At 34.6% G+C, this 16,990-nt stretch overlaps 1 protein-coding gene across 3 annotated transcripts in view; it reads right to left on the reverse strand.

Moving 5' to 3' along the window:
- LOC149792815 (uncharacterized) overlaps window positions 1–16,990 on the reverse strand; it is a 77,501-nt gene that overhangs the window by 46,423 nt on the left and 14,088 nt on the right. For all 3 annotated transcript variants that reach the window (XM_089971269.1, XM_089971268.1, XM_089971267.1), the window contains 12 exons: window positions 15,898–15,973; window positions 14,599–14,928; window positions 11,921–12,042; window positions 11,361–11,681; window positions 9,622–9,820; window positions 6,022–6,078; window positions 5,236–5,360; window positions 3,844–4,164; window positions 3,104–3,299; window positions 2,153–2,418; window positions 1,426–1,642; window positions 412–654 (listed from right to left, as the gene is read on the reverse strand). In XM_089971269.1, coding sequence (XP_089827395.1) covers window positions 412–654; window positions 1,426–1,642; window positions 2,153–2,418; window positions 3,104–3,299; window positions 3,844–4,164; window positions 5,236–5,360; window positions 6,022–6,078; window positions 9,622–9,820; window positions 11,361–11,681; window positions 11,921–12,042; window positions 14,599–14,928; window positions 15,898–15,955 — 2,455 coding nt within the window. In that variant the 5' untranslated portion in view covers window positions 15,956–15,973. The remainder of the gene's footprint in view (window positions 1–411; window positions 655–1,425; window positions 1,643–2,152; window positions 2,419–3,103; window positions 3,300–3,843; window positions 4,165–5,235; window positions 5,361–6,021; window positions 6,079–9,621; window positions 9,821–11,360; window positions 11,682–11,920; window positions 12,043–14,598; window positions 14,929–15,897; window positions 15,974–16,990) is intronic.

Raw genomic sequence — 16,990 nt, forward strand, 5'->3', positions numbered from 1 at the left:
CTTTTCACATTTAGCAGAATGACCTTGACATATATTTATGTTTTGGTGATCTTTGATATTTGCTTTTTGAACGAAGAGCCAGTCTTAAGCCTTCGACGACGGAGTTCAAATGCTGAGTAACTACCAGCGTCTTGCATCCCTGTGTTTATACGTATGCATCAAGCTATGTTTAAATTCACGTATTTTCAAGAGGGAAATTGAACAACATTCTTCATTTTCACAATAACGTCTTGAATCCTTAAGTTTACCTATGTACAGTATAAAGTTTTTTTCTTTGTATTATCGTTAAGCACACACATTTCGTTATTCGAACTATCAGAACAGAACATACAATTCTAAATACGACTGGTTAAAACTTTTCCCTTTCATTGTAGGGGATATGCTGCAATAACTATACAAAGCAAATTTAACCTGTTTTTGAGCTGTTCAGTTCCACCTGCACTTGAGCACCCCGGTCATCCTTGGCGGAGAATGCTGAAAATATCGTGGCATCGCTCACGTTGCCATCTGCCTTTTCGGCTCGAGATGTTCTCGCCTGAAGAATGAATGAAGTATTATCCGAGTCCAGGTCAAGAAGAATGTACTCTCCATAGCCGTTGAAGGTGTATGTACGTCCATCTAGTGTCTGAATATGCGGATCTCCCCAGAAATTTCCTGGAAGTGAAGGTTTATCTTTGTCAAATGTACGAAACAGTTTGAAATGTTCCCTTGTTTGTATTTGCACTTCACTCACACTTTTCTAGTGGTAAATGAATCACAAATATGTTCTTGGTTTCTACTGTATTATACTGCATTTTCTTCGATAGTGTAATTTTATTTGAAATTTTGAAATTATTTTATGCAAACGTTATTAACTCAAGTCACATGTTTCCACAAAGTACTTTGACATTTTCTCTATACGTCTGTCTATCTGTCTCTCTCTTTCCGTTTTATATGTGTTGTATTCAAAGATTGTTTTTTTTATTGAGACACCATTTATCATAGTTACAAAACATTGGTTCTCTTGAATACAATAAAACGTGGCAGACTACCCATGTTAAAAGTTCTACGTCATGTTCTGACCAAGAATAGTTATACATTTCTCATCGGAAAATAAAATTATAACGTTTTAAAATTCAAACGTTTATATTCATTCTGATCATTTCACTTCTTCCGACACCAACCCCAAGAGGAATCGGCTTAACAGCAATTTAAGATTCTGAGAGAAAATTTTAAAACTCAGCGTGTTTCGCACTACAAACTCTTTAAATGTTCTACACAATGAAAATATTAAAAAATGCTCTATTTCCTGATTATCTTACGTACGAATGTTCTCACGAGAGAGAGAGAATAAGTGGTCCGTTCGGAATAACCAAATGTAATATTTTTTCGATAAACAAGAATTAGCGCAGAATGCGGGCAAGATTAGAATGTATCCGCCTTTACCAAATTGCAGAGGGAAAGTTGTATAGCAGCTTCCTATGGGTCTTAACGCATGATACAGGTTGCAGAGGTCGCTTTTGTCGCAGCAGTTCTCCCTCATTTCCAAATCATCTCTGACATGCCAGTTTTGAAAAAACCATGGATTATAGCGGACGTAGCCCCCTGCATAAGGTCCTGATGACACGAAGTGTTGACCTATGGAATCGCTGTAGCAACATGTCTGAAATTGACAGCCATGTACATTTATTTGTAATTATTATCTGAATAAATTGTTTTGAAATATTTTCTCAACATTAATAATACAAACGTCCAACTTTGGAATTTCTAATGACAATTTAAGACTGCAAACCATACAAATTCCAAATCTGCTTCTTGTAATATAATCTGAACAGACAGTTGTCATACACTTTGGCCAATAAATAAAAGTATGTTCCTTAAAAATTCATATAATAACATTTTTTTAGTTCTTGCGAGGGCAATAAGGCATTTTCCTTCTTCAGGTACTCTTAATTGGCAATAGGTGTTTGTGTAACGTGTTCATTTATTTTTAATAATATTTATGCTAAGCAATTGATTCCAGCTAACTTCAATATTTTCTTCCTATTCAATTAATTCTTAAATAAATAACCACTGATATATAACATGTTTCTTTCGGTAGATAAAGCATCACACTAATAAATATATTTCTTTATGTTTACATTTTATTACAGGCAAAAAGAAAACGATGTACCTTTCCAGCACCTAATGGTCTAAACCACCAAGATGGACGCATGTAACTGCACTGAGCATCACCTTGCCTTAAACGTAGGTTTGTAAATCTGAGATCTCTTCGAAGAAAGTCCATAGTGCATGGGCAGTCGGGCATCTGGGACATGGATTCGTTGTATAATGCCTTCCCTGGGTTGTTTCTTGAGTACCATTTGATACAGTTGTGTCTGGGTAAATTATCTTCATTTGGACGATTGGTAAGTTCATAGAAAATTGTTCCTTTTCCGCCTTAATAAAGAAAATACCCTTAGGCAATGATAACAAGCAAATGACAACATTCGCTGAGCCACTTGCAATGATGCGGTTCTTTTACAAGCATCATTATACGCACAGAATATCCTATACTTTCTTGTCGTTTTATCATTTTACTTGTACAAGAAAATTACTATTATGATGCTAAGTAAAATACAATTTTAACCTTAATCTTTTTACAACATACAAAATAAAATACGTTTTGTTTCCGTTTGTGTTTCTTCGTTTGCACGATGTTTTGCACGAACGTTTCCGACATTAGTTTTGAAAATATTGCAATATAAATTGAGGGAAATACACCCTTTCTGCTGTTGGAATCTACACACATAAAAATATATAAGTTTAGATTTGAATACCACATGTTGAAGTTACAATGAATACGTCTAATGAAGCACAAATGTATTAGTGTAATAGAGCATGATGAACGTAATGAACATGACTGTTAATAATAATCACTCTGAATTCAATCGGTTTTGTTGGTGTCAAGTTTTGCATTATTGCAACAAAAACATAATTTTATCGGAATCTATATAATCTGGATTAGGAACCGGCTCTGTCGTTGATTCTTAAAATTCTTGTTTGAAGCAGCCACAAAATTAACGAAAACTGGTGCCCCACGAAGAATAGGTAATTCACTGTACCATATAAAAATGTTGCTCACCATTTTTTCGTAAAAGGTTTGCAATATTCCATGCAGAAGGTGTCGATGAGTAGAAGTGCTGGGTGGTCTGTCCAGATCTCATCATATAACCAATAATGACATTGTTAACGCGAAGATTCATTTCATGTTCAAAGTATATGTAGAAAACATACGTATCCAAGCCATCAGAAACAAGAACCATTTGAAATGACATGGTCTGCAACAAGAAGGAAAACGTGTTTATCGTTGTAAACTGTAACACACATCATTCGCTATTTCTAAACGAGAGTTAGAAAGTTGGTATTTCATTAAAAGATCGCAAGGAAAAGTGTTATGATATGAAAGTAATTTAAGATAGAGGTTTAATTACGCCTCGGTTGCTATCAATAATTCTTACCATCTTAGATGAAAAGAAACCAAAATTACTGGCGTGGTTAAATATATAAATGATATTGCAAGATTTTGTCACATTTCTCATCATAAACAATGTCATCTTTTTCTATAATATGTTTTATTATGTTAATCATAACCTATTCATGTTCACACTCATTACTGTATATCCCACTTTCTTAAATAGTGCAATGCAATTGAAATATCATTCCCAGAATGATTTAATATTTGTATACATTTAAACGAAGTTTATTGAGACAAAGGACAATTGTTAAGGATTTGGCGATCCAAAGAGTAATCAATTGGCAGTACCTTCTAGAAGTTTTCTGAATTATATCTCACGACTACACAAAATAAAGGATGCGTCATACCTCATTGAAACGGTTCTGGGCTGGAAACGGTGCAACTTTATGCCAGGTGACTAGCAGTAGGAATTGGGCCTCGAAGTACCTTGTGTTCGTCTTCATATCTCGAACATATGACTCAGCCTTGATAACATTTGGTCGTATTCGGAAGTCATCGTCTTTTGTAGCGTCATTTACTTGGTAGTAAACAACGCCGTCATTCCTTAGTTCAATGTCTGTGTAGTATGGCATGAGTACATCGAATTCTGGGGACATTGACATAAAACCCTTCAGGATATTTGAAGTAATGTATGGTCTTTCAATGGTGACTAGACCATTGCTGCAAACCTGTAACGATGAGGAAGAATTATTTGACGGATAATATAATCCAAACTCACAATATGGTTATGCAAATTGGGAATAAAAATGATCAAGAATAGCACATCAAAGAAATGTTTCAAACTTTCGAACTTTGGGCAAAAGTAAATGAATATATTTTCATGGTGTTAAAGTAAATATAAAGTATCACTAATACTGAGAGAAGTAAATAACTCGCTTGTCCACCGTGAAGAAACTAAGGTAAACAGCTATAAGACTGGCTTTGTTCATGACAGCTGCTGTCAATTAATAGATCTCCGTCTCAAAAAAAAGGTATTGAGAAAATATCAAACCGATTTTCGTATGAAATGGAAATGACCAATGTCGACCATTAATGGAGTAATATTCTTCTTTCTTCTTTCTCAGCATATACACACAAACTTCAAAACTTCAAACGAAAAATTTAAACGACACAAGTTTATCCAAAAGCAACAGATCACGAGCTCATCTGTTAGCGAACAATGCAGGGACAATATTATCGTATCGTATGACCCTCCTCTGTAATTACTGGTTATGAACAGATATTTTTCAGATACTGCACACGTAAACAAATGATTTCAGAACGTTCTGAAAAACGAAGATATAATGTCCAAGGATTTCAATAAAACTTGAAAGTTATTAGGTGAATGTTTATTAAATAAATGTTGTGCTTATCGGCGTCAGATAAATAGAATGTTACATTCGTGCTCGTTTCAAATACAATTTATGAAAGTTAATTAATTACTTTGTGCACTGTTCATGTCAAGCCATGGTAAGCTTAAAAAGAGTGAACTTGTTGTAAGTACTGTTGAGACAGGCTCAAAATGCAACAATCTTCCGTATCTTATTTTCTTCTAGCGAAAGAGAATTAAAAATTTCATCAACCCTCAACCCTAAAACTTGATAATAACAATGGTTTTGACGATAAATTAAAAACCAGAGAAATTGCAATGTCTCGTATGTAAATCTGCTGAAGAATACCGTCATAAATAAGATCATTTTTCTTTTAAGGCTTTACTTTGAATAGTTTTAATATATCAACGTTAATGTGCATATACTTACAAAGATTTCTCTATGAAGCGTCTTAAATAGCGGGAACATAAAGTTGTTTGTAACCTGGGAACACCCATCGTCAACATCTCTTAATAGTTTGTCACCATTGTCGGGCCCAAATAAAAACGTTTCTTCTGAAATAATAGGAAAAAATTTGAAAATAATATCTTTCGGACCGCTTTGCTATTTTTATAGTGGGAGGGGAATGGTGCGTTGTTGTTATTTCGTTATTACTGTGGATTTGCGTGGGGATTATTTAATCTCTATTGTTACCTGTGTACCTATTTACCTATATACATCATAACGTCGTATAGACTACGTTTTCAGATGACAAGAGTTACACTTATTTCAGTATCATTCACTTCCAAAATCTAAATGCTATTTTGTCTTGTAAGTTTACAAATGAAAGGACACAGCAACAAAAACGCATCAAACATAACATTATGTCCGTCTTTAATCAACGATTTTGTTTAATTTTATTGTTTATTTTTAATTTTATTGCCATCATTCATTATATACATGTGACATGTTCGTTTACTTCGGTAAGATAATGTACGTATAATTTACCATGCTAAACTTTCCTTCACGTCTGCAGTTTGCTAACTAATATTTTAAGTTGATTGGTGATCAATATTAACACATTTTACCAACAAAGTAATTCTATATAGTTAACGTTTTGTTCTGAATACGTCTGAGCTTGAAGCATCAACTAATACTGTCAGAAACGTAATGCTTTAAAGGTGGATTTGCATGTAATTGCCCTGGACAGAACTATTATAACATTGAATGTCTTACCGCTTATAGTGTCCAGTGTTTCGTGTGACAGTGGATAGAATAGAACCCCTTTAATCCCTGAAAAATGAAGAAGAAAAAAGTCGCTTAAACAAATATCATTGAATGGGGTTTACAATTAAATTAAACAATATAATTTTTCTCTCGTTTAATTTCACGAAAAATTAAGATTTTCCATAAATGCACACATACATATATTGGTATATGTATGCATTACTAAACACACACACACACACATACACACACATACATATATTCGCATATGTATACATTACTAAACACACACACATACATATATTCACATATGTATGCATTGTTAAACACACACACACATACATATATTGGCATATGCATGCATTACTAAACACATAGACATACATATAATGGCATATGTATGCATTACTAAACACAGACATGCATATATTGGCATATGTATGCATTACTAAATACAGACATACATATATTGGCATATGTATGCATAACTAAACACACACATACATATATTGGCATATGTATGCATTACTAAGCACACACACATACATATATTGGCATATGTATGCATTACTAAACACACACACACACACATGTAAATCTCACTGCTCAAACCGTTCGCGTATGTTTATGGTGTATTTATATACATGCATATTATCTGAGTTGTTGGCATTTTGAAAAGGTCAGATTTCAAAACAATTACGTTTTTGAAGGTGATGAATACGTGTAGTCTGTCTTCAAAGTCGTAGTTTGACCCTACGTTTGTCAAAATGTATGGGGGAAAAACCCCAGTAAACACTAAAATTGACTGTCATGACTGCAATCATAGAGGGAAAGTAGAACATTATAACTGTTTATTTATATTTTAGCATTCCTACTCTTGAGTTATTTACTAGTTTTGTACCTTCAGCTAATAATTAGATGATTAATATTGGGAAAGTAATAATCGGACCTTACCAAAGTATCCCTATAAAGAGTCTAAACCAACGTGTTCGGGCACATAAATAATTGCAATGCGATTTATATGGATTGTTTGTGAATAGATTGATTTTTACACGAGTTTATATGTCTTCAATTAAAAGAATTATTGTGTCATTATGATTTACTCAAGCAGACTATTTTTATCTCATTATTGAGCGTGATAATGAAGTTTGTCATCATCGGATGCAGCAGTCTTCTCAGCATCATGAAAAAATTATATCACCATCAAAGCAATTTCTTAATCATCTAAACGTCAAATGATAATGCTATATATAACATCATCAACACATTGAGAGAGAGAGAGAGAGAGAGAGAGAGAGAGAGGCGATGTCCAGATCTTATTCGCCACAGCTGAAGACATGAAGTATTTGAATAATGCCGTGTATCGGATGGAAAACCCTCACATGCAGCGATTATTTTTTTAATAACTGCTTGATCAAATTCTCTGAGTAAAACGAGCTTCTGTTAATGGTTCTCTTCACAAACATGTCATCTGATGTAAACGTATCGTATCAATATGAATGTATCTACACGTATCAATATCAATGTATCTACACGTATCGATATTAATGTATCTACACGTATCGATAGTAATGTATCTACACGTATCGATATTAATGTATCTACGCGTATCGATAGTAATGTATCTACACGGATATTACCTAAAGGATAAATAATAAGTCACAACATGTACATACAAACAGACAGACAAAGTGACAGATAGTAGATTCGAGAGGTCACTCGAAAATGGTCTAAAGGAAATCGAGTTAGAGCAGAAAGTCAATTTCATTGCATTTTTTTAAAAATTAACCATGATTTCAAAAAGATCTACCAACTTAAACAGCAAGAATAACAGAGAGGAGGAGGGAACGAATAGAGAAAGATTAAAGTAGGTGCTAAACAAGTAGAAAATAGCATCATGCCAATAGAATATGAAAAAGGTATGTATTTTACTATTAGTTAATAGTCAACTAAACATAAAATTCACCGAATCCTGCCATCTGACATCCCATTGAGAGAGAGAGAGAGAGAGACAGACAGAGACAGAGAGAGAGAGAGACAGAGAAGAGAGAGTCCACTACAGCACAAAATATAAAGAAGGGTCAGATTTGACGTTCTAGTGACTCCACCCGACCCAATCTCTCCGTGACATAGCTATTTTGCCCCATATTATTCATTCATTTTAGCAATGAATCTAATTCAAATTTTCGAAACATTATCAATCAGTTATCAAACGTTCCCTGTTAATTGCTGTTCAAAAATTGGGGCTGTTAAACAACGCTCCGAGTCCGATGGCTTCGTGTACTATAAAGATACGTTTACCGAACAAAATTTGAGATAATAAATTTTCATTTGTCAATTTATCAAGCTTCCGGTCTTAATTGCTTGGTGGGTTACAAATTGAACTATTAAATTCTATGTTCTATGACATTTGGCTTCGTGTAATACAAATGACACCTAAAAACACAGATAATAAATATACTAGACTCTTTTGAAATGTTTTTTCTTTCTTCTTAAAATATATGATCAATAAAAAGACTAATTATTTTAATTTGCTATAAGGTTATTACTATTGTACCAAAGCTTGGTGTGTCTTTGGGTGAAGACAATTATTAAGAAACACATATATTGTCCTTTTCATCGCGATTCCGGCAAGATTTTGACAAGAATGTCCGTGCTAAACATAAACATTAGATAAACTCATACTGAAAATGAAACTGGATGTCAGAGGTAGTCAGCTGCTTGAATTGGAATATATTTACATATGAAACCAATGTTGCAAAACCAAAACCAAGTTTATTGGTGCCATCATCCAATGTTGTTTATATTGTGCAGATTTCCAGTAGAATACTAGTGGGGAGAGGCGGGCGCCAAACGTCAAACCCCTTTGTGTCTTCATCGCCTCCCCGGGCGCCATTTACCCTTAGTACGCCACCGCACAGTTTCTCCAGAGATGTCACAAACTTGCGCTTGCATACATTGCTGTTTACAACAAATCGTTTGCCAGTTCTACGTAGAGGTCCCATTTTTTATACAACTAAATTGCCTAATCTAGTGAATAAATGATTGTGAAGTCTTCTTCGCGCACGTGAAATGTTTAAGACGTTAAAATTATCGATTGTAACGTCTAGCCTTCGGGTCTACTTGACTTGTCCAAACTGCTGGACAATTGCTTTTTCCTTCCTTACACTTATGAGGCTGAAAATCAGACCTGTATGCTCAAATTATCTGAAAAAAAATCTCAAGCTCGAAGTCAAAGTCTCACAAATTTGACTCTCTGTAATATACGCCTGAACGTGTATTACCTCCCCTGGGATTAATTATGCTACTGCCACAATGCTGTAGATTGGAGAAAAAAAATCCCACATGGAGTAGATCTAGATTAAATTTGCTGCTACTTTTTTTCAAGCCTTGCCAAAGGAATCATCAAACGTTTGACCAATCCCAAGTAAGGTTACTTTTATAACAGCAGTTTTGGTTGGCTGATCATTAAATTCAAACTTAGGTTAAAAAGATGTATGATTTTCAGGCCTGAATCTATCATGTTCGGAGTTGGCTACTCGTCATACGGGAACCAAATATGTATCTTAAAAATATCAAATAAAACATTCAAAGGACGAGATTCATTACCTTTGGTTTCGACGTATTGATCGATTTTTAAAGCGTTCTTCATGAAGGAGAGAGGATGTTGATTATATTCTTTGGATTGGAAAATATAGCCGATAAACACATCATATGTCCCATTAAATCTCATTTTGCCAGGAAAATATTTGTATACTGCATAGGTGTGAACTCCATCTGATACTAGCACCAACTGGAAGCTGGTCGTCTGAATACAGAGGTAATTATCAATTATTTGCAATAAATAACAGCAAGAACGTACATTTATTTAAAGAAGCAACTAACTATAAAACAAAATTGCATACAAAAGTGAGCATGATCGTATATGCTGCCATAATTATTTGAAATTGAACTAAAAGCGTTCATGCAAGTTATTTCTCTGCATCTCACAAAGACACAGTGATCACATTCAAGAGGGCTCTCAAAACTCACTTATTTTCGACCGCAAGAACAAACTTAAAGACTTAATAATGTTTCCTACCTTAAATATTCTCAGCATGCTTTTTTTACATAATGTTTTCTAATTTCATGGTGTTTGTTTTTGTAATCATATCATTATCTGTTTTTTATCTTATAGGTGTTGTCTCATGTTGTAAAGCGCTTAGAGCTTCTAAAGATCAGCGCTATACAAAGTCCTCATTACTATTATTTACACACGATCTAAGTCATTATCATTAATCTTCCTTTAATAAACATTACTACCGACCATAGACTTTTTTTTTAATGCTATACTCTAACTTACAGTCTTTATGATATTTTTGTAACCACATTGCAAGAATTTCCCCTACAGTGAAAAATCGTAATGAACAGCCAACGATATTTATACGCACTGGCAACGATACAAATGGCGGAAGCAGAAGCCGCAAAAATATTCGTCAATCGATTTCGTTGTTTTCTTTATATAATGACTATGCTACTGATAATGGAATAACTGTAACACGAACTATCTAGAGATATAACATGTAGCAATTACATTCCGTAATAATGTATTATTTGAAGTTTTATATTTTCTGAGAATATTTTAACAACAGTTGCCAGCTTCAATACTTGCCATGAAAGAGCATATTCCAAGAAGTTCTCAAAATTTGGATTAATTGGGTTTCTTTTGGCTATTATTTCAATACAACGCATAGCACAACGACAGTGCTCCAACGCGGATACGACGAATCGGTAATTATTCAAACTGTTTGACGCGCTGTTGTGTTTGACATTTGATTTTTAGGTACAAATGAATTATTTTGTCAAGCAATGTATTATTAAAGGTATATCTAATGTGAAAGGATTAAGCAGACGTTATTTCGAAAATGCGAATCATGTGACGTACGGCCCAAAACCCTGAAGCTACGTTCCAACATAGATGTATATATTTGGACAGGGATGCTGTACTATTAAAAGCGAAATATGTAAATGTGCTTTTGAAAGTACAACATCAGAAAAAAGCATATGCATGTAGAATGGAACCTAGCTTGTGTATTTGGGGCTTGCGCCTGCCATGCTATTTCTTATTCTCGCACGCATATACATGTAGAATGGATGCTAGCTTTTATATTTGAGGCTTGCGCCTGGCATGATATTTCTTATACTCGCACTATCACCAACTTAATCAACCTTATTTAAACACGCTTTTGAAAAGCATGTTGTGTTTATGGGCCAAACCTAAACGGGGAGCATGACAGTATATTTCATTTGTGATGTTATTTTATTATCATTTTCTGAGAGAGAGAGAGAGAGAGAGAGAGGCATCTTACCCTGTTCGAAATCCATCCACCTGCATCTCCATAGTGCTGGCCCTTGTCCCACGTAACGATTAGCAAAGTCTGAATGGTGAATAACGACTTCCCTGTCAATCGCCTTATCAAATCTTCTGCTGTTTTGACATTGTTCACGTTCCTATCGGTTCCAATTTGGCCATTGGTGTATACATGGTAATAAGCAGCACCGGTTCCGTATCTAAAGTCTATATCTGCATGATACGGTGCTAGTAAGGACAGCCCCTCCCTTGCTGTTAAAACCGATGGGGTATAAGCCGTATAACTGCCACTGAATGAAACTACCCCGTTTGTACAAACCTATTATGACAGTTAAAAGATAAACAGCATGTGATTAGCAACAACATAGCAAAAGAAAATATATATTAACGGCAAATAGTGCTGCGCTAAAACTCTTGTCTTGTTTGGATCGCAAACAATATATTCGCTCTTAATAAAATAAGCTCCAAATATTGAACTCTTTCAAATATTTCAAATAGTCGAATAGAACTATGTCCGAGGATAATGATAATTTGTACAGTTGTATAACCATTACTTACGTAAATATCCTTGTAACTGGTTCCAAATATCGGTATTGGCGTAATTGAAAGAAATATACAGTAATCGTCATAACTGCCAATCACCAAGTCTCCGTATTGTGTGCCATATTCAAAATTATATTCTGAAATAAAAAGGAACAAATGTCAAAGCATTAAACGAAGCTTGTGTCTAAAGTTTATTGATAATTTCGCTTTAAAATCAATCGATGTTTCCTAATATCATGCAATGTGCATGCGTTTGTCGAAGACTGAATGTATTTAAATAAAAGTAATTTGCTCCATCAATCTATAATCCGAGAATTAAAACAAATATCATAGTTCCACATATATTTCAAGATATAATTTTTACTATTAGATATTTTTGACATATTTCAAAATGTGTTACATTATAGTTTGCAAACATGGTAGGTGCATTGTTCCATTCTGGAAGAATTAATAGTAAACGAAGACTATTAATATAAACAGTAACTAATTTTTATTCACGCATTCGCTAAAGTTTATGTCCACAAAGGAGCGGAGCACAGAGAGCAACAATAAGATTTCAGTAACCTAATTTTGATATTCAAACTAAAATTTCTAAATTTACGTAATAGTATGATTATACGAGTACACAAAATCTGAAATGCCTCATTATCTCTTCATCTGACCAACTGGACATTGTATGACCCAAATAAGTATAACTGTTGACTTATGAAAAAGAATGACCGTTGACAATTACAGAGGGAGGAGATGTTAATTTCAAAGAAGATGACTGAAAAACCATGCATGCCAAATTTTGTATAGTATATATGATATCATTAACACATGCGTAATATTCACATATCTTAAATAATTTTCTTAATCTTGGGATATAAGGGGTTATCAATGGCATATCATTAGTAAAACTAAAATTGTTAAGAAGGAACTCATTTTGTGTCAATATCCCCGCGTAATACTGAAACAATCTGCGTTAAATCATCTATTTATTTATTATATATGCTCATATTTACCCCTGTTAACTTTACATTTTCAGAATCTTTCAGTATTTTACGATACTGAACACCTTCATATTGCACGCAAGTGTACGTCACGTGTGCCTACAATTGTTTCGTCCCTTAGGAACTACTTTGTGTTGTAAACAAAAAATGGAAGCAGACGGCAGCACCTTTGATTTCATGTACTTGTCTGTGGATGAAGTAAACCAACTGTTTGAGCCATTTTCAAATGCATCAATCGACGTTGCAAAATATAAGAAAATAAAAAGATTTTTAACGCATATGCATCGTGCTAAAAACGCACAGAAGTAGATAATCAGAATTTAACTGGATTGACAGAAAAACTAAATCCCACCACTCCTGACCAACTGTGAACTTTATTCAATGGCGTAGGCATTCATAATATGACTTTAAATTTCAATTTTAGATAGTGCAAAATAGGATTTCTTTTTAAATGAGTGACTGAGTGCGGGATAAGCTATGACGTTCAAAGGTTGCTGTGAATTGCTATGTGCGCATGAATACTGTTATTGTGTATTGATCAATCTACGGCTGTGAATTTAGTATGGAATAAAGCATAAATTCAATTACGTTGTCTCTTGTAACGTATTTTATTATTAAGCCTTAGGTATTAAGGAAATGAGCATATAATTAAAAGGTTACTGCATTTGTATGGGAAAATATGAACTCATTTTATTAATGAAAAATACAGAAGGTTTTAGAAAAATTTGTTCATAGTTACCCATGCAATTGCAGAACCCTATGAATTTTAAATAACAAAGGCATAATAATCCCCTTCTCCATGCCTCACCCTGTTGGTTAAATGAAAGGAATCGGATACTGCACTTCCCCAAGGCAAAACAGCTTGCCATTCCAGTTAACTAGGATATGAACAATGTCGACGCGTATTTGATTGCAGAGCAACTGTTTAAATAGTATCCAATAGTTGAAGCTATCAATGCTTCACAAGCCGTCAACAAAAGATGCAAACGAAGGGTAGCCATGCTCTAGGTAGTAGTTTACAGTTTCTTTAAGGGCATAGAGTCATAAGACTGTCGGATACCAAAATGATTATCAGAAACTGTGATTTCACATCGCAAAGATTTAAAATCTAGATTATCATGAAATCGTCTAGAGAAAAAAAGTAATCCGATTCCAATTTTGTATAATTTGTAGTTGCTCAAGAGGATCATGCTGAATAGAGTGGACGCGATAACAGTATTTAGTCCTGAAATTTAGTCTTACCATCTGACTCGAATAATCCCATGTATATGTGTGTGTATGCATGTATGTGTGTGTGAGTGTGTGATTTGGATTTTTAACGTAGCTCTTACAAATTTTCAGTCATATCGCTACTATGTCTGCAGTGTGGCAGTTTATACTGATGTCTAGTACAGGGGCATCATGCCGCAAGGTGTGGCATCATGCCAAACTCAGTCACATTATTCTGACACCAGGCCGACCAGTCCTAACACTAATTTCTTAATGCTGAACGCCTAGCCGGAATGTTGATATTACCATTTTTATAAGTCTGGGGTATAACTCTCTGCTGGGATTCAAACCAGCGAACTCCAGCATCTGACAGTCTAATAACTTATGCCAGAGGAGTGGTCGAAGTATTCCGAAATTCTCAAGAACAATATAAAATGTGTCATATCTAGCAAAAGAACTGAAACTTTGTGCAATGTTTGAAAATGGTGATACCTCCAGTAATAAGCTGCCTGGTAGTAGTGGCAACGACCAGTGGAGACACACTATTACTTCCTTGAGTGCTACGAGAAGGCGCTTGCATAGTGGTTTGTCCTTGAAGAGGTGCTGATGACGTACTGCTGGCGATTTGTGTAGATACAGACCGTGGAATCATGGTGCTTGCGGAAGCAGTGCTAGTAGGAGCGATTGTTGTATTATCTCTATCAACAATGTCTGCTGAACGCGTTGTTCTGTATGATGAATTCGCCTGGTTCATGCAACTGGATTGATGACCGTCGATACCAAGGATGCATGCTCGCTGACATGTCGCTGTGGTAGGTTTTACTGCAAAACAAAGTTTGTCCCAAGCGGGAGGCGAATAATCATTATTGAATTTTTCATAGGAGTTTGTCGCCTAAAGTCCAAAAGAATGAAATCAATCTTTTGTGCTGATTTTAATTTCCTAAACCTAAACGTAAACTAGCGTTGAATAAACTCAGACTCGACGATAATTCGTTTAGTAATGATTCTTATTTTGCGACCTGAAGATAATAGTGCTCGACAAACCCAACTGACAGTATACTTTAGTGTTATTTTAATGCAAGCAATTTTATGTCATATCCGATCTGCAGTTCTCTAATTTTACCCATTGGATTTAATTTTTGGTTGCAAAATAGAGGCGATAAACCTGGAATAATTAATTATGGATTTTTTTTCCTCTGAGATAAAAGGCAAATTCTCGTGCTTAAAATGTAAGACAATGACAGTTATTCGTCATTGACATGCTTGTAGAATGTGCCCGAATTGGCAAGTTACACCACCAGCACGTATATTTTTCTCACATAAAACACGTGACTAGCAATCTCCTTTCTTCTATCCGTGACCCGAATTTTCAGTCTTTCATTGCTATACAGACGGAAACAGAACAGCCTAACACCCAAAATTCATAGACTGTTTTGTTCTAATGAAACTTTAAAACATCTTTTTAATTTAGAAAAAAATACTATAAAATAAAAACAACACAAGAACTTTATAACACTCTAGATTTTACTCAAAATTTATGATTCAAATTCATTTCTTACAATGAAAAATAATCAATTGATTAAAATAGAGCAAAATATGTTAAAAATAAATTAGCCACTCCTACTTAAACCAACGCTGAATAAACTCAGACTCGACGATAATTCGTTTAGCAATCATACTTGTTTTTGTCAAGAGGTTGACATAAAAAGCTAAACGTCATTTATATAACCAACCAACAAGTGGACTGACAAACAGATAAATACATAGATAAATATATATGTGCATAAATACCTGCCAGTGCTACAAACACTGCATAAGTGATGCCAAATATTGTTGTTAGACTCATCATAATCTTAGTGTCTTCTTTCTGTAATATTAAATTTTGTATGTAATAATCATACTTCATTTTCTTATTGATATTTTTTTAAACAACAATATGGCATGGCAAAGAAATGTTTCGAATTTTCGGAAGCACAAACGACTCATTCAGAATAAATTTAATGGGTCGAAAATTGTAGATGATGGGGAAAGGAATGGGTTTTTTTTCTGAGAAAGGTCTAGTCCTGCTTTCATAAAACACGCTTAAACTCTCCCCCCAAACGGAACATCTGTTCCTTGAGATTTTGCTTTCTTGAGAAATTTGTTCACGTGGCTATCGTAAAACTCGGCTATCTTGTGTCTGCTTATCTAAATTTGTGAATTTTTTAACCATTCCATCTGTCAACACTTCTTTGGTTGTAATTAACATATCTGGATATCGAGAGGGGAGAGGACATTACAAACACATGATACAGATTTCATCTGGTAAGAGCATACATTTTATATGCCGTAAGTTATCAGAAAATTGGAATTCTCTTAAAAGTGCCCCAGAGTAACAACTGTATTAAAAATGTCTCTAAAAATGAGAAGAATGAATATAAAATAAGTCAATGATTGTTGGAGTTGATGGCACGAAAAAGTAGAAAACGAAGAGGAAGAATAAAAAAGACTATGTTAGCGGAGAAGAAGAGAATGAGTCAGGAAAGAATGAGGAATGAATAGAGAGATGGTTCTAGATAACCAAGGAAGCTTAGTAGAAGTTGTGCTAAAAGTGATGGGGTTGTGCAATGCTGAATAATTCGCCTAGATTACCCGTTAGTGTTTGATTATTGAGACATACTAATATGATGGCATTCGATTGCATTTTCTTTCGTAAATATTTCCCCGGACCCTAATCTTTCCCGTATTAACTTTGATGGTTCATCAGAGAACACCTTTCTAAACACTGTGCCACGAATTTGTTTTCTGCGAAAGAACCAAATAGTTTTCATGGAACAAAATAAAGCAGAAAGCACATTCTCTCTCTCTCTCTCTCTCTCTCTCGTTGCGTACGGTATCTCTTCGC

Source organism: Sinohyriopsis cumingii, chromosome 9 (assembly GCF_028554795.1).
Source record: "Sinohyriopsis cumingii isolate HCF-2022 chromosome 9, ASM2855479v2, whole genome shotgun sequence".
Lineage (NCBI taxonomy): Eukaryota > Metazoa > Mollusca > Bivalvia > Unionida > Unionidae > Sinohyriopsis > Sinohyriopsis cumingii.